Raw genomic sequence first — 19,656 nt, 5'->3', positions numbered from 1 at the left:
TTGGTGATTATGGATCAAAAAGACTGTATGCCCTGAAGCATGATGCAAATATTCACGTTGTTCCCATGAGGGTCAGAATCAGGGCTTTGACTAATATGCATCCTCTCTTTTCTTTTCTTTTTTTTTTTTTTTAAATATGAAATAAAAAATTTAGACTTACTTTAAGAAAAAAATCAGTTTTTAATGGTCTGAAGTGATAAAACAAATTTCTTAAACCTAAAAGTACTTTGTGTCTTCAGGAAATGTAATAAGTTTGTATCCCTACACGGGTCACAGAAGCCAGTGGACCTGTTTCTGTTCACCCCCTTTTTGTCTTTTTATTTGGGCCAACAATGTGTCCAGCTGAAAGATGCAGAAGAGTGCATTTCGCATCCTCTGTGGGCGGCGTGGACATCTGACTGAAGTCTGGCCACAGTGTTATGTGGGGCTCCCAGGAGGTGCCTTGCAGCCGGGTGGCCCAACCCACCTGCATGTCCTCTTCAGCTTTCTGCCTTGACGCTCCAGCCTCCAGCCGGGCAGTGAGAGGATGCTGGGAATGAGAGCTTCATGCTGAGGACAGAGAAGAAAGAAGGGCTCTTGGAACTGGTTCAGGACCACTTACCTATAGACTTCTTCTTTTTTTTTTCTTTCCTTTTTTTTTTTTTTTTTTTTAAGATTTCATTTATTTATTTGAGAGAGAGAGGAAGAGAGAAAGCATGAGCGGGGCGGCAGGGGGCAGAGTGAGAGGGAGAAGCAGCCTTCTCACTGAGCGGGGAGCCTGGCCAGAATTCTGACCTACAGAAATAAATAGGTACTCGGGAAAAAAAAAAAAAAAGAAAAGAAAGAAAGAAAGAAAAGAAAAGAAATAAATAGGAAATAGGTGCTCATTTAAGCCACCAAGTATGTGGTAGTGTGTCACAGGAAACTAATCCAGCGACAGTGTGCGAATTTCCTGGTCCAGGCTTTAAAAGACTAGCCGCTTCCGTTTTTTGTATAATGGACCGAAGGCTCTCGGACCCCAGCAGCTGTGCTGTGAGCAAGCTCAGCAGCTCCGAGGAGATGCCCACCTGGAGAAGAACGAAGACCCTCTGTGTAACCACAGCCCTGCCCCCACCACTCCCCAGCCTGGGAACCAGACGCCTTGTCAGGGGAGCGGCAGGGGTGGGGGTCCTGCAGCCGCAGCTGATCCGTCCCAGCTACAAGCAGACAGGCCACCTCCCCTGAGTCCTGCCCAGATTTCAAAATCAATGACTATCCTTGTTTCCAGCCACAAACTTTTGGGGCTCTGGGCCCTGGGCCAGGATTGTTAATTGTTTTTCCCACGGTATGAATGACATTAAAAAGAAGGTAAAGACACTAGCACATTTCTACCTCGAGGGAGAGAAAACAGCCCTGCAACTTGAAGGGCACATTATTCTACCGACTTTCCTCCTGGATTTTATGAATCAAGGACAGGCAGCATTCTGCAAATTCCTAGTCACAAGAGGGGTTTATTAACTTTGCATTCTAATGAACCAAGAGGGGTTTATTATTATTCCAATAAACCACACTCATAAATAGGGCCGCATCCCATGATGTGGAGGTGGGGGTGAGATAAGTCATCTTCGAAACCGCATATGGGATCCCAAGTTGGCATGGTTCTGGAAACTCTCATGACTTTATCAGTCATTTTAAAGTGACTAATGTTTTCACATGATCCTAAATGAGAAGAGTCTAATGTTGCTATGGATCCCCCGCCCTCTCTGTATATAAATACATGCATGCCGGTGTTTTCTGCAACACTAAAAAGATGGAAGCCACATGAGGTCTAACCACATGGGTATTCTTATTGTCATTACGATACGCTTGTAATGATGCTGTATTCTGTATCATAATAGAGCATGTTATTATGACATTAAGATGGTGCTCATGAATGGTTTTTAATGATAGGGAACAATGCTTATGATGTAGCGTTAAATTAAGAAGCTATAAAATTACGTTCTACTATATAATACATGAAAGAAAAACGTGATTCTTCAGGTAAAAGATTTCTAGTAGCTGAAATGTAGATGCAAGTTCATGTTTAATAATAAAGAATTCTTTAAATAACTGATGGTACAGCCACAGACAAGACTTTTTAGGCACCCAAAATTGTTTTGTAAGGGCACACATTTATGGAAAGACACTTAGGCCATGTGGTAAAGTGCTTTTATGAGTTGCCTAGGGCTACTGTCACAAAGTACCACAAAATAAGACACATTAATTCTCTCTGTTCTGGAGGCTGGAGGTCTGACAACGAGGTGCTGGCTTGGCCATACTCCCTCTGATGGCTCTAGGGGAGATGCCTTCCTTGTCTCTCCTAGCTTCTGGGGGGTCACCAGCAGTCCTTGGTATTTCTAGTAGGTACAACACACCCATCTCCACCTCTGTTGTCACGTGGTACATTCCTGTGTGTGTCTTCACGCAAATGTTCTTCTGTATGTGTATCTGGGTCCACCTTTCTCTCCTCCCCTAAGGACACCAGTCATACTGGATTAGGGCTCTCTGTAATGCAATATGATCTCACCTAATGTAACCAGTTATATCTGATTAGAGACCCTATTTCGAAATAAGAACAGATTCTGAAGTTCTCGGCAGATAGGAATTTTGGGGAGACACTATCCAATCCAGTTTAGTGGGTTAGGTAAAAAACAAACAGCAGATTTTGTATATAAGATGATATATAATACTTCAATAAAAAGTTATAAGTTATACTCGTCCTACACATGTAGACATAGTCATAGACATACACACGCGCGTACACACACATTCAAGATTGGAAGGCTTTATAACAAGTACTGAGGAACAGAAGACCCCAAACAAAGTGTGCCCTCTCCTCTCCTGTATGGAGAAGGGCAAAGCTATGATTTTAACCATGGGGCACTCTTACCAGGTTCTACAAAACAAACCTTGCACAACCTCCTCTTCCTTTAAGTCTCCCCCAAGCATTCACCTATCCACGGTTTGCCATGTGTAGAAGCCTACATTTCTTCTCCTTGGTCCTGTCAGTTCTCTTCAGATGTATTGTCTTGTGAAGACTCCTTTGGGTTCCTCAGCACTGAGTTTCCCCTGTCTGTATGCAGGCTGTCTAGATCAATAAACTCTCACTATTCTCTTGTTTTTCTCTTGTTAATCTGTCTTTTGTCAGTTTAATTTTCAGAACCCATGCCACAAAACCAAGGAGGATGTAAGAACATTTTTTTCGCCCTCCTACACATTGTTATCGTAACTTAAAGTTTCTAGAAGGTCTTAACCATATTCTCCAGTAGTCGTGCTGAGGCTAAGCCTGTGCTCCGAAGGCCAGTCTTCCTGACTCTTGGTACTGACTGAGACTAAATAGTAGGATTGGAACTGAGGAAATTTTAAAAGGTGTATCAGGGGGAAAAAATCAGCTACACTGGTCTTGGGTTTTCATGTTGTATGATTGTAGAGTTGTCTCACCGAGTTGAAGAATGAGTTTCTTGTGGACAATAGGGTGATGTGAAGTGAAAGTTTATTAAGTGAAGGTGAGAGCAGAGAAGGAAAGCTCTTTAGAGTGACAGAGGTTCTGAGTGGGTTCCCACTATGGTTAGTCTTTTCTAGAAAACTGATCAAGGAATTTAAATCTTGACAAGTCACTGGTAGCACCGTTGTCTACTTTGAGTGAAAGTTTGGCAACTTTCAGTGGTCTGTTTGTAACTATGATGAAAATACCTGTCTATGACATTTGTGACAAACTGGTTTCGGACCCCTAAGCATTTCCATATCTGGGTTTTCTGTGAGCCTGGTCACAGAGCCACCTATGTGGGTCTAGTCAGGGGAAAGCGGACCTCCTATCTCTCCCTGCCTATACCTTAACCCTTTTCTTAGTTATTCATTTTTGTGGCTCATTGTTCTGGAATTATTTGAGTTTTGAACTATGCTTGGCCTTTGAAGACATAACTCATAAATAAAAGGCTACAGCCCTGGGTGTATTGGGGAGATTATTTGACTCATGCATGGCCTCTTGGAATCTGTTTTGCTCACCATTTTTTATGACCAGCCTCAGCACAGGACCTTGTAGGGAAGGAGGAAAAAAAAAATGCTTTCCTTAACCCTCTTAGGTGCCATGCCTGGGACTTGAGAATTAAATGGACAGAAGACAGGTTAACAAGATACAGGTTTATTCTGCATGCATAACAAAGGATTTTTCTGGCTTACTAAGTGGTTAGTTACTGACTTACAAACTTTAGTAGGGGAAAGTGAAGGGGAGAAAGGAAGGCTTCTTATGGGAAAAACAAGCAGGTTTTGTTTGGTTTTGTTTTTGTTTTTGGAAGGACAAATAGATTTTCAGGAGAAGCGACAGGAGATGGGAAAATTTGTGATAATGTTTATCTATACCTTATCTATACATAAGAGTGGTCTTTCAATCTTATTCTGGGTCACAAGCTCCCTGTGGAGAAGGGGTCTGGAATAGGCTTTATTAGTGTTCCCCCTTCTGCGGGTAGATCCATCCTGAAGAAGAATTTATGGCAGCTTTATTTCCCAGTAGTGACTGCTTTCAGTCAGCAAAGGGAAGCTCTGAGAAGGCTTTTCAAAAAAGTTGGTTAAATGTCAAATATTTTCAGCTTAAAGTAATCTTCATGCCAAAGGTGCATGTTTTGGAACGTATTCTGATCCTGTTCAGCCGGGGAGAACATCCCCTCCCCACCGGGACTGATTTGTGTCGGTGTCTTCCGCGGAGTACATGACCCACATGCTGGTGGCTATTCTGTTAGAGGCCCTTGACCCTGAGTCCCCTGACAAGATGAAAACGCATGGAGGGAGACAAGCCAGACGCTCAGAGAGAACCGCAGAGAGCAAACCGTTCAGGACCGGGCTACGCAGCGGATTCCAGGTGGTGGCCTTTTCCAGAAGTTTCCACAGTGGTTGGAGAAGCCAAGTTCCTTTGTTCACGCAGAGTGCGGGGTGGCCACATTCCAGAAGGCTCCCCCCTCAGGGCTTCTTTCCTTTCAGCCAAAAACCTGTTCTTGCAGCGGTGCGGGTGCCAGGCCCAGAGAAGGAACCGGCTCCGCCAGCCCCGGGCCTGCACTGACGCCAGAGGGCGGCAAGGTTGTCCAGACCCGCGTCCTGGGGCGGGAAGGACCCCCAGCCTGGGCAAGAGTGACCACCGGCCAGGCCCACGGGGCGCAGGCAGGGCTGCGGGACCAGGACCGAGAGCGGCCCGGGGGAGGAGCCGGGGCGGAGGCCCAGGGCCCGCGGCCGTGACCCCGAGGCGGCCGTGGCGTGTCCAGCCCCACCGCACTGCCCAGGCTGCTGTTTGGGGCTGGCTAATGATTAGCAGGAAAAATGTCAACTCTGGGGCACGCTCACCTTCCGGGAGCGAGAGGCGGGTGGCAGGCAGAGGCCACCTCTGTGTTTATAGCCTGGCCTGTGACGTGGGAGAGCCATTTCGCCGGGAACTTCCCGTCAGCAGGTGACGTGGGTCGGGATTCTCCGGGGGCCGCACAGGGGCGTTCCTGCGTCCGCGCGGAATGAGGCCGAACCGTGGCCAGAAGCCCCGGGGATCCGAGAACCTCCTCTGAAGCCCCGAAGAGGAAGGAGGCCTTCCTGCCCGAGGTAAGGCAGCTCCAGCCAGCGGCCGGGCGTCTGTCTGTCCAGCGGGCTGGTCCCCAGGCACCTGTCTCGGCTGAGGGGCGGGTCGCCCGGCCGCAGGCCTCTAGCTGCTGTCCCGGGAAAAGCGTCCCGCCAGCAAACACACACTCGTTGTGTGTGCCCAAGGGACGCAGAGTTAAACATTAAAAGGGGGCTGCCCTGGGCGTTTCGGAATTCAGGAGACTTGCTCCTGGAGCGGGAGCCCCGGTCACAGCGCGCTGCGCTCCGCGCGCAGGGAAAGCCGAGGCGCCGCAGTCTGGGAGCTCAGGCTTCCCGCGCTGGAAAATGCCGGCGGCTCCGCTGTCCAGCGCACGCACCTGCAAACCCCGTTTGTGGGAAGGGAAGGGGAGCCGCTCTGAAGTCCCCGCGGGCCGCCGGACGCCGGGCTGAGCTGGTGCCGAGTCACAGGAAGCCCCGACGGCTGCAGGCCGCCCCTTGCACGGATTTTGCGACGGCTGACTCTCAGTCACCCTGAGGGGCCCTTGTCCATCCTGTCGGGTCTCGGCTTCAGGCCGCTGCCTGGAACAGAATGTCGGCAAGCGCCTTCGGATTTTACCATCTCAAGCTACTTCCCAGGCCCCAGAAAGAAGGGCTTGTGTGTGGGGCGTCGAGTGAGATGGTAAAATCCAGCACTGCCCTCCCTGAGACCACGCCTTCTGTTTTTGCCTTGTCTGGGCAGTAGGGGGCTGGTCGGTGGTTCAGCCCTGCCTGTGCCGTACCGTTTAATAAGGTGTGAGATTTTTTTTTTTTAAAGATTTTATTTATTTATTTGACAGAGAGAGAGAGAGATCACAAGTAGGCAGAGGCAGGGATGGAGGGGGGCAGGCTCCCTGCTGAGCAGAGAGCCCCATTGGGGGCTCCATCCCAGGACCCTGGGATCATGACCTGAGCCGAAGGCAGAGGCGTTAACCCACGGAGCCCCCCAAGCGCCCCAGGTGTGAGATCTTAAGGAGGCTTTGCATCTTCTCACCCGATCCGAAGAGGTCACTGCCTCTGTGCTCCTCTAGGATTCGGATGGATTCCTGCCTCACGTTGAGGTCTTTTATCCATTTTGAGTTTATCTTTGTATGGTATAAGAGAATGGTCGAGTTTCATTCTTCTACATACAGCTGTCCAGTTTTCCCAGCACCATTTATTGAAGAGACTGTCTTTTTTCCACTGTATATTTTTTCCTGTTTTGTTGGAGATTATTTGACCATAGAGTTGAGGGTCCATATCTGGGCTCTCCACTCTGTTCCACTGGTCTATGTGTCTGTTTTTATGCCAGTACCATGCTGTCTTGGTGATCACAGCTTTGTAGTAAAGCTTGAAATCAGGTAAGGTGATGCCCCCAGTTTTATTTTTGTTTTTCAACATTTCCTTAGCAATTCGGGGTCTCTTCCGATTCCATACAAATTTTTGGATTATTTGCTCCAGCTCTTTGAAGAATACTGGTGGAATTTTGATCAGAATGGCATTAAAAGTATAGATCGCTCTAGGCAGTATAGACATTTTAACAATGTTTATTCTTCCTATCCAAGAGCATGGAATGGTCTTCCATCTTTTTGTGTCTTCTTCAATTTCTTTCATGAGTGTTCTGTAGTTCCTCGAGCACAGATCCTTTACCTCTTTGGTTAGGTTTATTCCCAGGTATCTTATGGTTCTTGGTGGAAGGGGGCTCTTCCAATCTTCCATCACAAAAGGAATGAGATCAACTCAGGGATCTGTCCCGCTTCTCCCTAGAGATATTAACTTGCAAATTACTTGCCATAGGTTCTAATTTAATTAAAGCGAAATGTCTGAGTTCAGTTAAAACTTGAAATCCGCTTCCTGACGGCACGCACCCTCACAGGGAGCCGGGCGCGCATCAGCGTCTGCGGGAATCCCGCTCGAGGTCCTGCAGCTCTCCGGAGCTCCTGACCCGCCCGCCCTGGGGGTTCCGCTGGGCTCTGTGGAAACCAAGTGCCGGTGCGACGGAGAGGCCAGGGCCCGAGAGGACGGCGACAGAACGGAGCCGGCGGCAAACGCAGCCCTCTGGCCGCAGGTCGGCGCCCCATTCAGCTGGGTTATCAGCATCCGCGGTGGACCTTACGCCACCACCGCAGTCTCAATAGCGCTGGCTGCGCCCCTGGCATTTATTGCTTTCGGTGAAATGTGTAAGCTTCTATGACGTGATGGTTCAGCTTCGCCTCCAGCTGCTGCTGGGGTGCAGCTCTCTGGGCTACACCCGCAGTGGACTGGTGCGGTGCCTGGCCTGCTGCCTTGTGCTCATCGAACTTTGACAGTAAATGATTTATTTGGCGCTTCATGATTCGGGATCTGGAACCAGTCCGGGAAGGCTGTGATTTCACTTCGGGTGTTTGTGCACTTGCTGCTGAGACGTATTTGTGCGGGTCCCTAAGCCTGTTTTAGATTACCGCCGGGGCGGGGTCCACTGCCGCTGGGGCCACGGCACACATTCTTTGAATTTTACCTTAAGCCCATGAGTGGTTATGGTTGAGCACATATGCTCAGTTTTGCTTTCCCAACACATCGGAGAAACAAAGCGGGGTAGAAAGCCTATGTTTCTCCTCGTGAGTTGTGAATGCCCAGGATCTCGCTAGGAGGGAAAGTGGGTTACAGGGCTGAGTATCTTTGCCATGCTTCAAACCACCGCTCAGGTGTCTTTGCGACCTGCATGCTGTGTGCTCTGCAGACTGAGGCGTGGCGGGTTTTAGTCTGTGCCCTGTCTCCCTGCTTGTATTTCTGCTTGTGTGTTGCTGTGAGGTCTGTCTCTTTTGGTCTGTACCAGAAGAAAGGGGACTGAAGCCCTGGAGAGGTGTCAGCTCGCGACAAAATCTCACGGTTGGGGAGGTGTTTCTCCCAGAACCCAGCACCCCACATTTTGGAGGGTTTGGTTGGGCTCCCCCGGGTTCTCCCCCACTGGCTGATGGGGCCCTGAAATCTCTGTCCATGCCAAAGCCACAGAAAACCATTCCCCGGTTAGGGAGCTGTGTGCCACATGGTGGTGTTGAAGAATGTTTGAAAGAAAAAGACCGTTTTCTGCGGCTAAGGGTCTGTGGTGTTTGCGGACAGTTCCCGGCCTGTTCAGTGCGTGATGTCCTTTAAATGCTCCAGTGGGACTTCCTGGAGCGTGTGACTTCATCACATTGGCTGGTCGCAGGGGAGAAGGGGAAATCACAGGTAGCATGTGGGGTGTAGGGTGAGCAGAGGGTTATCCAAGAACAAGAGATTCCAAGGAAGGGCCAAGAGGTGGACATGCCAGGGTCTCCCTGTGCTGTCAAGGGGCCACTAAGGCCTCACTCAGTCTACCCTGGCCTCCTCTAGCTCTGACCTCTCCCCTCTCCCTCGCTCCTCGCTCTGCCCCAGCCCTGCAGCCCTCTCAAACATGCCAGGCACCTTCCCACCCCAGGGCCTTTGTACCTGCTGCTCTGCTGCCTGAAAAGCTCCTCCGAAGATGCCCCTGGGGCTGTCAACCTCGCCTCCTTCACTGTTCACAGGGCAGCTTCTCAGGGAGCCTTTCTCCAACTTCCCTAATTGTGGTCAGAGCCAGCCCACCCCATGCACACTTGTACACACTCTCCTATTCTATTTTTCTTCATAGCTTTGGCACCTTCTAATAAGCTTATGTTCTATTTTTTTTCTTCTTCCTATTTTGTTGCCTCTTTTTGATAATGTGAACTTCTCATGGGCAGGATTTCTTTTTCCCAGTGATTAAAACACCATGATTGAAATGAAGAGCAGTAAGCCCGCACCCCTGCATCTTGGTGAGGGCTTCCGCGGGAATGGTATACCATCTGCATTCCATAATTTATACATGGGCTTGGGAGTAAGATCAATTAATACAGTGATTCTCAAACTTGAGCACATGCCAGAACTGGCTCCTTGTTGCATTGCTTAGACAGATCTCTGGGCTTGCCCCTGGAGCTTCTGATCCAGCAGGTGGAAGGGGGTGGCTGGTGCCGTGACCATGCCGAGAAGCTCTAACCCATCCATGGACCCATGAGCTAGGAGGGGCTCTGTGTGCTCAGAATGGCAGATGTTCATCCGTGGCAGACTGTGACCTGCCTGCTTTGTTTCTCCAGGGGTGAAGAAAACGTGTGGGGATGGAGAGCAGCTGGAAAGGCATCCCGGCCACACTGGTTGTCCTGGCCGGGCTGGCAGGTAGGGCTCTTGGGAGGTTGGTGGAACTTTCATGGGCATCCGCTGAAGTGGGCAGAAGGGAACCCAGAGGAGGCAGCCTGGACAGATGATTGCCAGAAGCTTCTGCCTTGGGCCCTTCCCACAGTGGGGTCTCTCCGGTTGGGCCCATTTCCCAGCTCTGCTGACTGAGCTGTGGGAGAAGTCCTTCATGGGCATCTGGCCCAATAGTCCTGTTCATTGGGTTGTGGCTGGTGTGGGTCTTTGCCTTCTGTACCTTCCCATGCTTATGCTCTTACTGAAATGTCCCATCCTCTTCCTGGTTTTCTCTTCTTCCATGTATACTTGGCCTTCAAGGAAGGCCCAATTCCTCCTGCCTGAAGCCCTCCTGACCTGGCAGTGTTCAGGGTGATAATCCCAGCTCCTGTTTATTGACGGGGCGGCGGGGGGAGGGGCATGTGGATGCCTGTGAGGCCTGACATTTCTCCCATCGGCTTCTCCTCATCCTGGATCTCCCTCAGGGTGTGAGCTGGCATGGACTCCAGGGTATCCCTGGCCAGGGCCTCCTGATCTGACTTCACTTTGCAGGAGAAGGAGCGAGCAGACTAAGGGGTCCTTAGGGCGCGTGGAGTTGGCTCCCCCAGCTTTCTCTCATTATGTCTTGTCTAGATTTCTTTTCTTCGGGTGTGTTTGTCTTGTCTTCTCAACTAGGTGCTTTTTTTTTTTTTAAGATTTATTTATTTATTTGACAGGCAGAGATCACAAGTAAGCAGAGAGGCAGGCAGAGAGAGAGAGGAGGAAGCAGGCTCCCCACTGAGCAGAGAGCCTGATGCCGGGCTCGATCCAGGACCCTGGGATCATGACCTGAGCCGAAGGCAGAGGCTTAACCCACTGAGCCACCCAGGCACCCCTCAACTAGGTTTTAAACTGCAAAGCTATCTGCGCTGTATTCCTTATGTGGTGACTTGAAGGCATTGTACTTAAGCATAATAAACATAGAGAAAAGCACACAAGTCATAGAGGTGCCGTTTGATGACTTTTCACAAACTGAATACCTTCGTGTATCAACAGTGACATCAAGCACCTCCCACGAATGCCCCCTTTCAGACACTCGATATCCCCTCCCCCAATATTCAATATTTATTGAAAAAACGGAAAAGACATAAAACAGTATAGGGACTATTGGGGTGTGTTATGGGCAGTAGGGACTGTTTTGTGAGTTTTGGTTTGGGTGTGTGGAGACATTAAACCCAGGGGACCAGGCTGTGGTGTTACAAGTTTTTGGGCACCAAGATGTTTGGAAACTCCTGGCTTACAGTGCACAGTGAGAGATGTTTAGTAGCTGCTGGATAAACATTTGTTTGTAGAGTGGAGAGTGAACACTGTCCCCACTCGTGTGGAGCTTAGAACTTATCTTGGGGCTAGTAGACCACACACTCAGCACACATTTTAAGGACAAGGCTCTACCGTGGCTATTTCAGCCACAGCAGCAAAGATCTCTTCTAGCAGCTCAGCAGGAAACTGATATGCCAGGGGGTCTACCGTTTTTCTGAGGTATTTTTCCCCGACTCTCTATTTTGGACAAAGGGATGGCTCTGGTTGAGGCGTGGAGATGGTTGTTCCAGGAGGGAAGAGGGTATGGGCTAATTCCTATGCCCCCTGGGAGATGGGGTCCATCACAAAAGCCTGAGCCCCTTGGATGTTTCATCTTGGAAAGTCTTGGAGTAGAGACACTTTCATGTGTCTCTGTGCATCCAACGGGTTCCTGTCAGCTCTCTCCTCTCTACCTTCCCCAGTGTAATGGGTTATTTAGAACCCAACACCCTTACTTATTTACTCAGTGAGTATTCCCTGAGGGCCTGTTCGGTGCCATTTAATTGCAGGCACTGGGATGTGGCGATGAGCAAAACCAGGCATAGTCCCTGCTAACAAATATCTTACAGTCTAGCAGGGGAATCAGGCATTAGGTGAAAAATCAATATAAAATCACCATTGTGATAATTGCTTCTACAATTTGAAAGCCAGTTATAGGATAATTCAACCTAATAGTCTGGGAAGGCTTCCCTGGGGAGGAGACAACTAGACTGGGAGCTGAGGTGTAAGCAAGACTGGTATGCCAGGCTGATCACTGTCTGTGCAAAGGCCCTGGGGCCAGAAAGACTTGGTAAGTTTGATAAATTTAGGATAGTCTGGTGGCCGGAGTCTGGAGTTTGGGGCAGAAGGAGGTTAATGTGAGACTAAGTAAGGTCTTAAAATGTGGTAATGGTAAGGGTTATCTGCTCTTTATCTAAAGTGGATGTGCTTAAAATATTTAAACAAAGTCTGAGTATGGAGGTGGGAGGTGGAGGAGGGGTCTGTGATCACACTGGTTTGCTGAGAAGATCCCACTGGTTGGTTGTCATGTAGATAACAGTTCTGGGTGCTGGTGGCACCGCAGTGATTGCGGGGACTCTGCAGGTGTTTCAGAACCCCTCCCTCACTTCCCAGTTTCCTTCCCGGCTGTCCCAATCGCTGATGTGTTCCGACTCCCGTTTTCTTTCTCAGAGCTGTCATACCAAACCATTTCTCTGCTGCTAAATCCATTTCATTTCCCTTTGACCCTTCTGCTTTTAATTGTCTGCTTTTTGATTCCTTTCCAGTGCTGAGTAAGAGAAGGGGGAAGGTGAGGGGTCCTCAGGTACAGTGAGGAGCCTGCTGGAGGAGAGTGGAAGAATAGGGGGGTCTAACCTCCTGCCAGGGAGACGGCCAGCTGCTCCCACAGGGAGCTATGAGACCGCTTTTGCAGAAGGTTGGTATCATCCATGTTTAGGATCAAGTGATGGAGGGCTGGTGGGAGGCACGGAAGCAGGCAGAGGAGCTACTGTTGGAGTGATTCCCATTTTGCAGACGGGAAGATGCAGTGACTCAAAGAGATGCACTTCAGTCGGGGCTGCAGCCCGTCATTCATAGAGATGCCTGGTGGAGTAGGATCCATGGCAGGGGAGGAAGCAAGGTGTTGGGATGCTAAGATGGAAATTAGAGTGTGCGTGTGAGGGAGGATCCTGGAAGTGGATCGACTCCTGAGTTGGGCGACCACCACAGTTGGCAGCCAGGGAAGTGTCTGGGGGGGGACCCTGATCTTTGCCGTGGCTCTGCCCCAATTCGCCTGTTTGCTCTACAGAATGAAAGGGGGAGGAGAAGGAAAGGCAGGTTTTGTGTTTGATGAAGGTCTTATTTACAGTTTTCTCCTATTTGTTCTGTACAGGGCAGGGTTACACACACCGTAGCTGATAGGACTCAGGGAGAGGAAGGAGGCTCCAGGATCTCACATTATCGGGATATAGCTTCTGAGTCACGAGGCAGGCCTAACGATGGGTTTACCCATGGTGGGAAGCCAAGACTGCGGGTGACGCTGTCAGGGGAATGGAGTGCTTAAGACGGGGTGCCTCCTGTTTAATTTAGAGGGCAGGCTCAAACTCAAGGTGTTCCCATTTGGTCTTCCTCTGCCTCACCTCCCACCTGTGAAGTAAGGTATGTGGCCTACGTGTTGTCTTGGTCACACGCAGCAGTCTGCTGGCTTGGAGTGAAATAAGCTGTCTACCCCCACCAGGCCATGAGGGAGTCATGGTTCTGAACGGGTCTGCGTATTCAGTGGGACTGCTTGGACCGAGCTCCTGGCGGGGAAGCCAGGGTCTCAGCCGTCCGAGTTCTGTCCACATCCAAACCTGGGTTCTGTCCACTTAGCTCTTGTGACCTGCATCAGGAACAGGAGAAGAGCACTGCTGTCACACTGTGGGGTGGAGAGAGTGTGTGTCTTTCCTCAGGGTGTAGATTTGGCTCTTTTTTTTCTTTTGTCCTTCTTCTTAAGGTGCAGCTCAGGGCTTGTAGAAAGAGCTGAGTTGTCACAGAGGATGTGGCTTCCCTGGGGAATCAATTCTGATTTCCCTCCTCAAGCTTTTTTCTTTTTCTAAAATTCCAGATCAAAGGGATCCTTGGATCAGAGGCACTTGTCCAGGGATAAGGGAGGATACCCAGTAGTGACTGTTCTTTTAGGATCTCACCATCTCTCATTTCCTATCACACCCAGAGACCCCCCTCCCTCCAAAAAGAAAAAAAAAATGAATAGCCATCATGCTTACCCAAACACAGCAACCGTTTTAGTTAATTCTGATTTGCCCTCGGTTCTGCCTCTTTGGACTCCACAGGATCCCTTCCTTGACCTTGATCCTGGCTGCCTCTCCCGTGGGTCCTGTTTGCCTCTGGGACACTGTCTGTGCAGCAGACAGTGCATCCTGGGCGCTCAGGTGATGTGTTAACATGATAATGCCTGTCCAGGGTGTGGTGTCTCCCCAGGAAGCTGTAGGGCTGTAATGAGATTCTTTTAGAACCTGTAATACAAGTTGACCTTATGAAGCTGGAAGGGCGGGGGGCTGCAGTGATTTGGGGCCATGAGTGTATATAGCTGGCTGCCCGGTGGACCCACCAGAATCATAAAGCTCCGGAAAGTCAGAGGAATCCATTGTTGTCTTACTGATGAAGCAGGTAGGGCTGAGAGGAAACCACCGGGCATGGTCTGCCAGGGGTCCTTTTTGCTATAAACCCTGAGTGAGATCAGAAGGGAAAGGAAGAAAGAGAGAAGGTCCGAGTTTGGGTCTCAGCTCACCGCTGTGGTCCAAGTCCTGGGCATTGCTGCTCTTTACTTCTTTGTTGTTAAACAATAGATGGTAAAAACATGAGCATTCAGAGATTTTGAAGACTATCATTTGCTGTGCAAGTTCTACTTTGAATTTTTATTGCAAACACGGGAAGGCCTTGAAAACTTTCACTGCTGGTTGGCTCCTCTAAGATGATTAGAACTTCGGTCCTACATGCCCAGAAGATATCCTGAGCTCTTCTGGTGTAGAGCAATCCATCTCAGGTGATTATGGCTGAGGTCACGTGAGCTGGAGAGCCCTTGGTGTACCCCATGTGGAATACCAGTCAGGAGCTGTCACTCCAGATTTCACTGGAGTCACGGTGCATCTGGTGAGCTAAGGGTTGAATGTGGTGTAAAGGGTGAAGGAAGAAATTTTACTTCAATCTGTGACATCCTTGGCTTGTTGCATGTCACATAGAAATGACATTTGCTGAGGGCTTGGGGGTCCTCTGAAGGACGTCAAGTGGATTATCCTATTTGGCTTTTGAAACAAGTTGCCATAGTATTAGTGACTGTGTTTGCAGCTGAGGGGAGTGGGGCATGGAGAAGTTGAGATCGCTTGTCCATTGAGTCAGGAGTCTCACCTGAGAGACCGTGGTCTTATGCTTGTGAGCACCTGACTGTCTGCTGGGGTTTAAAACCCAGTGCTCAGGGTGGTGAGACTTGGACGAGGCTGCCGGACGCATCGCGTGGTGGTTTGCAATAGGAAAGCCCATCCCCACATCCTTCTATCTACCCTATTCCCTCTCTTTGTATCTCCCCACTGAGGTCTCTTCTGGACCTTAAGAGGAGAAGTGTGACTCATGATGGTCCGGTTCTCTTGATACTTGGTGACTGACGGACCTATCACTCCATGACAGCGTACTCAGGACGCAGCTGTTGTCTTTTTCCAACTGGATTCCTTCTCTCTTGACCTTGTTTATTCTCCAGCCCAGACACTGTCCCGAGCATCCCACTTGGGGGCTCTAAGAGGGCAGGGTACACACGGGGCTGTGATCACCGTATACAGTGTTCCCCATTCTCTTTGTGAAGAGAAGCCTTGGGATTTCCTCAGAGGTGGAAATCAAAGATCCTTCCCCTTTTACTGGGAAGATAACTCCCATTTCATAGTAAAGGTGAAAAAAACTTTTCTTGGCAGAGCTGGGCTCTGGGTATTCAAGGTAACATATCTCTGGAGGTTGAGGAAAACATCTTTTTTTGCTTCCAGTTTGGTGGGAGCGCTGAGAACTGTGAAGAGAGATTGGAAAGGAGGGGTGTGTGGCTTCCTGTCACATGGTGTCGGGGTCAGGAAGACATGGAGTCTGACCACTGGGTCTCCAGAGGTCACAGCTGGTAAATACAGAAGGGTTAAACCGTACGGTTGACTTACATAGATCCGCTCACTTACCTCCTTGAAAAACTGGCTGCCTTCCAGCTTCTGGATCCAGCTATCAAATCATAGAAGGCCCCAAGAATGCAACGGTGCTGGAGGGCTCGGAGGCTCGCTTCAACTGCACCGTCTCGCCGGGCTGGAGGCTCATCATGTGGGCTCTGAATGACATGGTGGTGCTGAGCGTCACTCCCACAGAGCCCATCATCACCAACAACCGCTTTACCTCCGCCAGCTATCAAGAGGGCAGCAACTCCATCTCTGAGATGATAATCCATGACGTGCAGCTCAGGGACACCGGGCGCATCAAATGCAGCCTCCAGAACAGCGACCGGGATGCCTCTGCCTTCCTTTCCGTCCAAGGTGGGTACACAGGGGCCCCTGAGCGGAGCAGGTGGCATCTGCTGGGTCAGACACCAGGGGAATGGAGGGACCCTTCGGAGTTCATGAACGTGTGATGATGGGTCTGCTGGCACCTGGACTTACACTTGGAATGATCCCAAACCAACGAGTATCGATCTCACCCCCTCCCTCACTGATTCTCTTTCTACTTCCCTTCTTGCTGTTTCTCTCGTCTCTCGTCTCCTTTCCTGTTTCTCTCACTAAGATTCTTAAACACAGATCTTACCCCTTTCCATCTGAACTGTATCAGTGCTGATAGCTTTTGTGACATTTAGCCCGGATTCTCCCCAGGCCAGTTGTGGTCACTGCTCTTTGATTTAGGGAGGACTGCCAATCCTGCCTTTTCTCTAGTTTTTTATGCACTTGACTTTGTCTCTTTGCCTTACGTCCTGTATGCACTTTGAATCATGCTTTACCCTTTACCCCTTTCCAGCTGAACTCTGCCCATCTTCTCTTCTCTCCTGCCTCCAGAAGTTCTTATAGTCAAAGATGTGTGTTCACTAAGTATACCAAGTGTTTTAGAGAAGAGTGAATGAAACTTACTGTAATGGACGACTTATTTTTCATTCTTAGAGGGAATTGTGAGATGCCCAATTGTGAGATGCTCCAAAACACTCCATATAGTGAAAAAAAGGATGTTTTACAAGAATTCAGAACATCTTTGTCAAAGTTTGATCACTTTGCACTCTTTTTGTAATTCGGTGATATTTTTAGATGCACTGGAGCTGGTAGAGCTTCTGATTTCTGTGGCAGCATTTCTTACAGCAGACCACATCATATGTTTGAAAGTTTTCTTATGTCTATTTATTTGCTTATCTAGGAGAAGTTTCCAAACGTTGGATTTGTGTTAATGTTGCATCAAATCCAGTTTGATAACACTTGGTAGAGATGCATGCCTACCTATTTCTACTTTTTTTTTTCTTAGTGATTGTTGTCAATTGTTAGTCAAATTGTTGTCTCTTTATGTTTATGTGTCTTCAATTTTATGAGGTTTGATGACGTTTTCTGAATAGTGCTTTTCTGAGACTACCTAGATTATTGGCTTAGTTTGCACGACTAGATTCTTATTATAATAATTTGTGGTATAAGGGAATGAACACAGGAGAAAGGGAATCAAAGATTTGAGTTCTGATTTGGCTTTCATCAATTACCTGCTTGGTGACCCCTGAGGAGGCTCCACTTCTTCATCTCTAAGATGGGGATAAAGCTTCCCTGCCCACCTTGCTGGTTTACTGTGAGGATTTGATGAAACAGTGACAGAGGATGGTTTGAAGACTCCAAAGTCCTGTCTGGTTCAGCTCATTGCACATGTAGTTGGGAGCCAGAGTGGTCTGGTGGTTCATGATGCAGGCTGGGACCTGTATGCTAGATGAAGATTCCAGCTTCATCACTTACTAACTGTGTGACCTTGGCCATGTTATCTGATGCCTCATGCCCTAGTTTTCTCAGTATAGGGTAGTTGTGGGATCACATGAGTAGGTTCATGTAAAGCCTTTAAAATAGCTCCTGGGTTCTAGCAGTCTCCATATAGCTAACTGCTATTACTTATTGCCTGCCCAATAAGAGCACGCCCTTGTGTGAGGCATCTGAAGGGGGTCTCAGAGATGAGTAGGATAAGGCAGAGTCTTGCCCTTAAGGACCTTACATGAAGAGTAGATAAAGCAAAGGCATGAATAGCATTGGTGCATTGGAAAGACTGGCAAGGACCCTGAGTGGGAGACAAGCTTAGGTTTGAATTGGGAAGGGGGAAGAGAGAATAAGCCAAGATTTCATGGATGACTCCATAGTGAGGTGCCTTTTTGTGCTTGGGGGTCTGAGGATGATAGGTAAGATGGAAAAGGGAGAGAGGAAGAGAGCGCCCATCGGTCAAGAAAGCAGGGTCAAAGGCATGACTTCTTGATATGCTTATAGCCTATCAAGTTCATCAATCCATGTGGTTTTATAGCAGCTTTCTCAAAGCTATGCATCTATGAAGTTGTCTGAATATACCCACACAAGCATTTTTATTTGTTGGTAATTATTGTAGCTTTTGGCTTTAATACAAATGGAAAAACAAGCTTCTATGGAGATTAAATTCTTTCCCAAGGTCATGCAGAAGAAACCTTACAGCAGGGACCAAACGTGGTTGCACTGCCCAGGTTGCAGTGTCCGGAATGGCACTTTGTTCCTAGAGGAACAAATGTTCTCCGCACAGCAGGATCTCTTTCAAGGGAAAAGAATATTCAAAAAAGAGGAGGCATCCATTTTATTTTTAAAACGAATTATCCAAAGATTTATTTTTTCCTCCTCGTGTATCAGCAATAAAAATAAAGACAGCTTGCATAACTCCATGTTGAGTCATCCAAAATCTATGTGAATGTTCTAGTCATCACCTTGGTATAAAGTGTTTGTCGTGCTGCTTGATAAGTTCTGTGAAAGCCAATGGGAAAAGTCGAATCACAAATATATATAGAAAAAGGAAATGCTTCAGACTGTTTCACTTGTCCAGTCTATCAACCATGCACCAAATTCTAGTTCTATTGTATTTTTTTCTTTTTGTTTTTTTAAAATTTTATTTATTTATTTGACACAGAGAGAGAGAGAGACAGTGAGAGAGAGAAGCAGGGAGAGGGGGAGAGGGAGAAGCAGACTTCCTGCTAAGCAGGGACCCCGATGTGGGGCTCGATCCCAGGACCCTGGGATTATGAACCAAGCAGAAGGCAGATGTCCAGCGACCGAGCCACCTAGGTGCCCAGACCTCTTGTGTTTTGAGGGACACTAGACTTCAGTTCAAGATCATCCGTTATTAATTGAGGCAATGCCATTCCTTCCGGTTTCTGTCATTTTAAACCTGTCCATCATATGAAACAATGAATGGAGGAAAAGGAATAAGGACAAAATCCAGTTTGAAGGACAAATCTATTCCCTCTCATTGTTGCATTTGTAGTAATCCTCGCATTAGCAAAGATGCTCTACTTATTCCAAGAGACTGCTGAGGAAAGTCATAATCGGAAATGTAACGTCTCAGAGTAAGAAGAGCTTTCAGAGCTGACCCAGTTCCATGTAGTTGGGGAACCCTTGGGCATCCCCTAGACCCTTTCAGGGTCTGTGAGGTCACAACTGCCCCATAATAATACTAAGATGTGAGTTGCCTTTCCTGTTGTCATTGTAGTAGGTGCACAGGGAGGCTCTCACTGTACATTCGGAAAGTCTGCATAACTCTGTGGACCCTCATTCCCTAAATTATCAAGGGATAATGATACAAAGGAATGCAAGAGTGAAAGATCAATAGTAGTGCCAGATAGAAGAGTGGATTTTAACATAAAAGGAAATGATAATTCCTTTATACAGGTTCAGTTTCCACAATGTGACTAGCCTGTAAGAAACCACTACTTGTGAAGTTTTGGTACAGTATCAAAGACTATCCCTGATTATCTGAAAAGCCTTCTCACTGTTCCACCTATATATCCATAGGGGGGTCAGATGTTTTTAATATATTTCA

At 48.3% G+C, this 19,656-nt stretch overlaps 1 protein-coding gene across 3 annotated transcripts in view; it reads left to right on the top strand.

The window, feature by feature from the left end:
• Positions 1-5,001: 5,001 nt before the first annotated feature.
• Positions 5,002-19,656, top strand: part of IGSF5 (immunoglobulin superfamily member 5) — a 40,229-nt gene continuing 25,574 nt past the window's right edge. Inside the window, exons 1-3 of one of the 3 annotated variants that reach the window (XM_045084482.1) lie at positions 5,002-5,574; positions 9,675-9,753; positions 15,819-16,136. In XM_045084482.1, the coding sequence (XP_044940417.1) occupies positions 9,696-9,753; positions 15,819-16,136 (376 nt within the window). In that variant the 5' untranslated portion in view covers positions 5,002-5,574; positions 9,675-9,695. The remainder of the gene's footprint in view (positions 5,575-9,674; positions 9,754-15,818; positions 16,137-19,656) is intronic. The other 2 variants (XM_045084483.1, XM_045084484.1) reach the window with 2 other exon arrangements.

This window comes from Mustela putorius, unplaced genomic scaffold, assembly GCF_011764305.1.
Source record: "Mustela putorius furo isolate JIRA1106 unplaced genomic scaffold, ASM1176430v1.1 tig00000765_pilon_pilon_pilon, whole genome shotgun sequence".
NCBI classification, from domain to species: Eukaryota; Metazoa; Chordata; class Mammalia; order Carnivora; family Mustelidae; genus Mustela; species Mustela putorius.
Note: the sequence above shows the minus strand (reverse complement) of the source record. Positions and strands in the feature narration are given on the sequence as shown.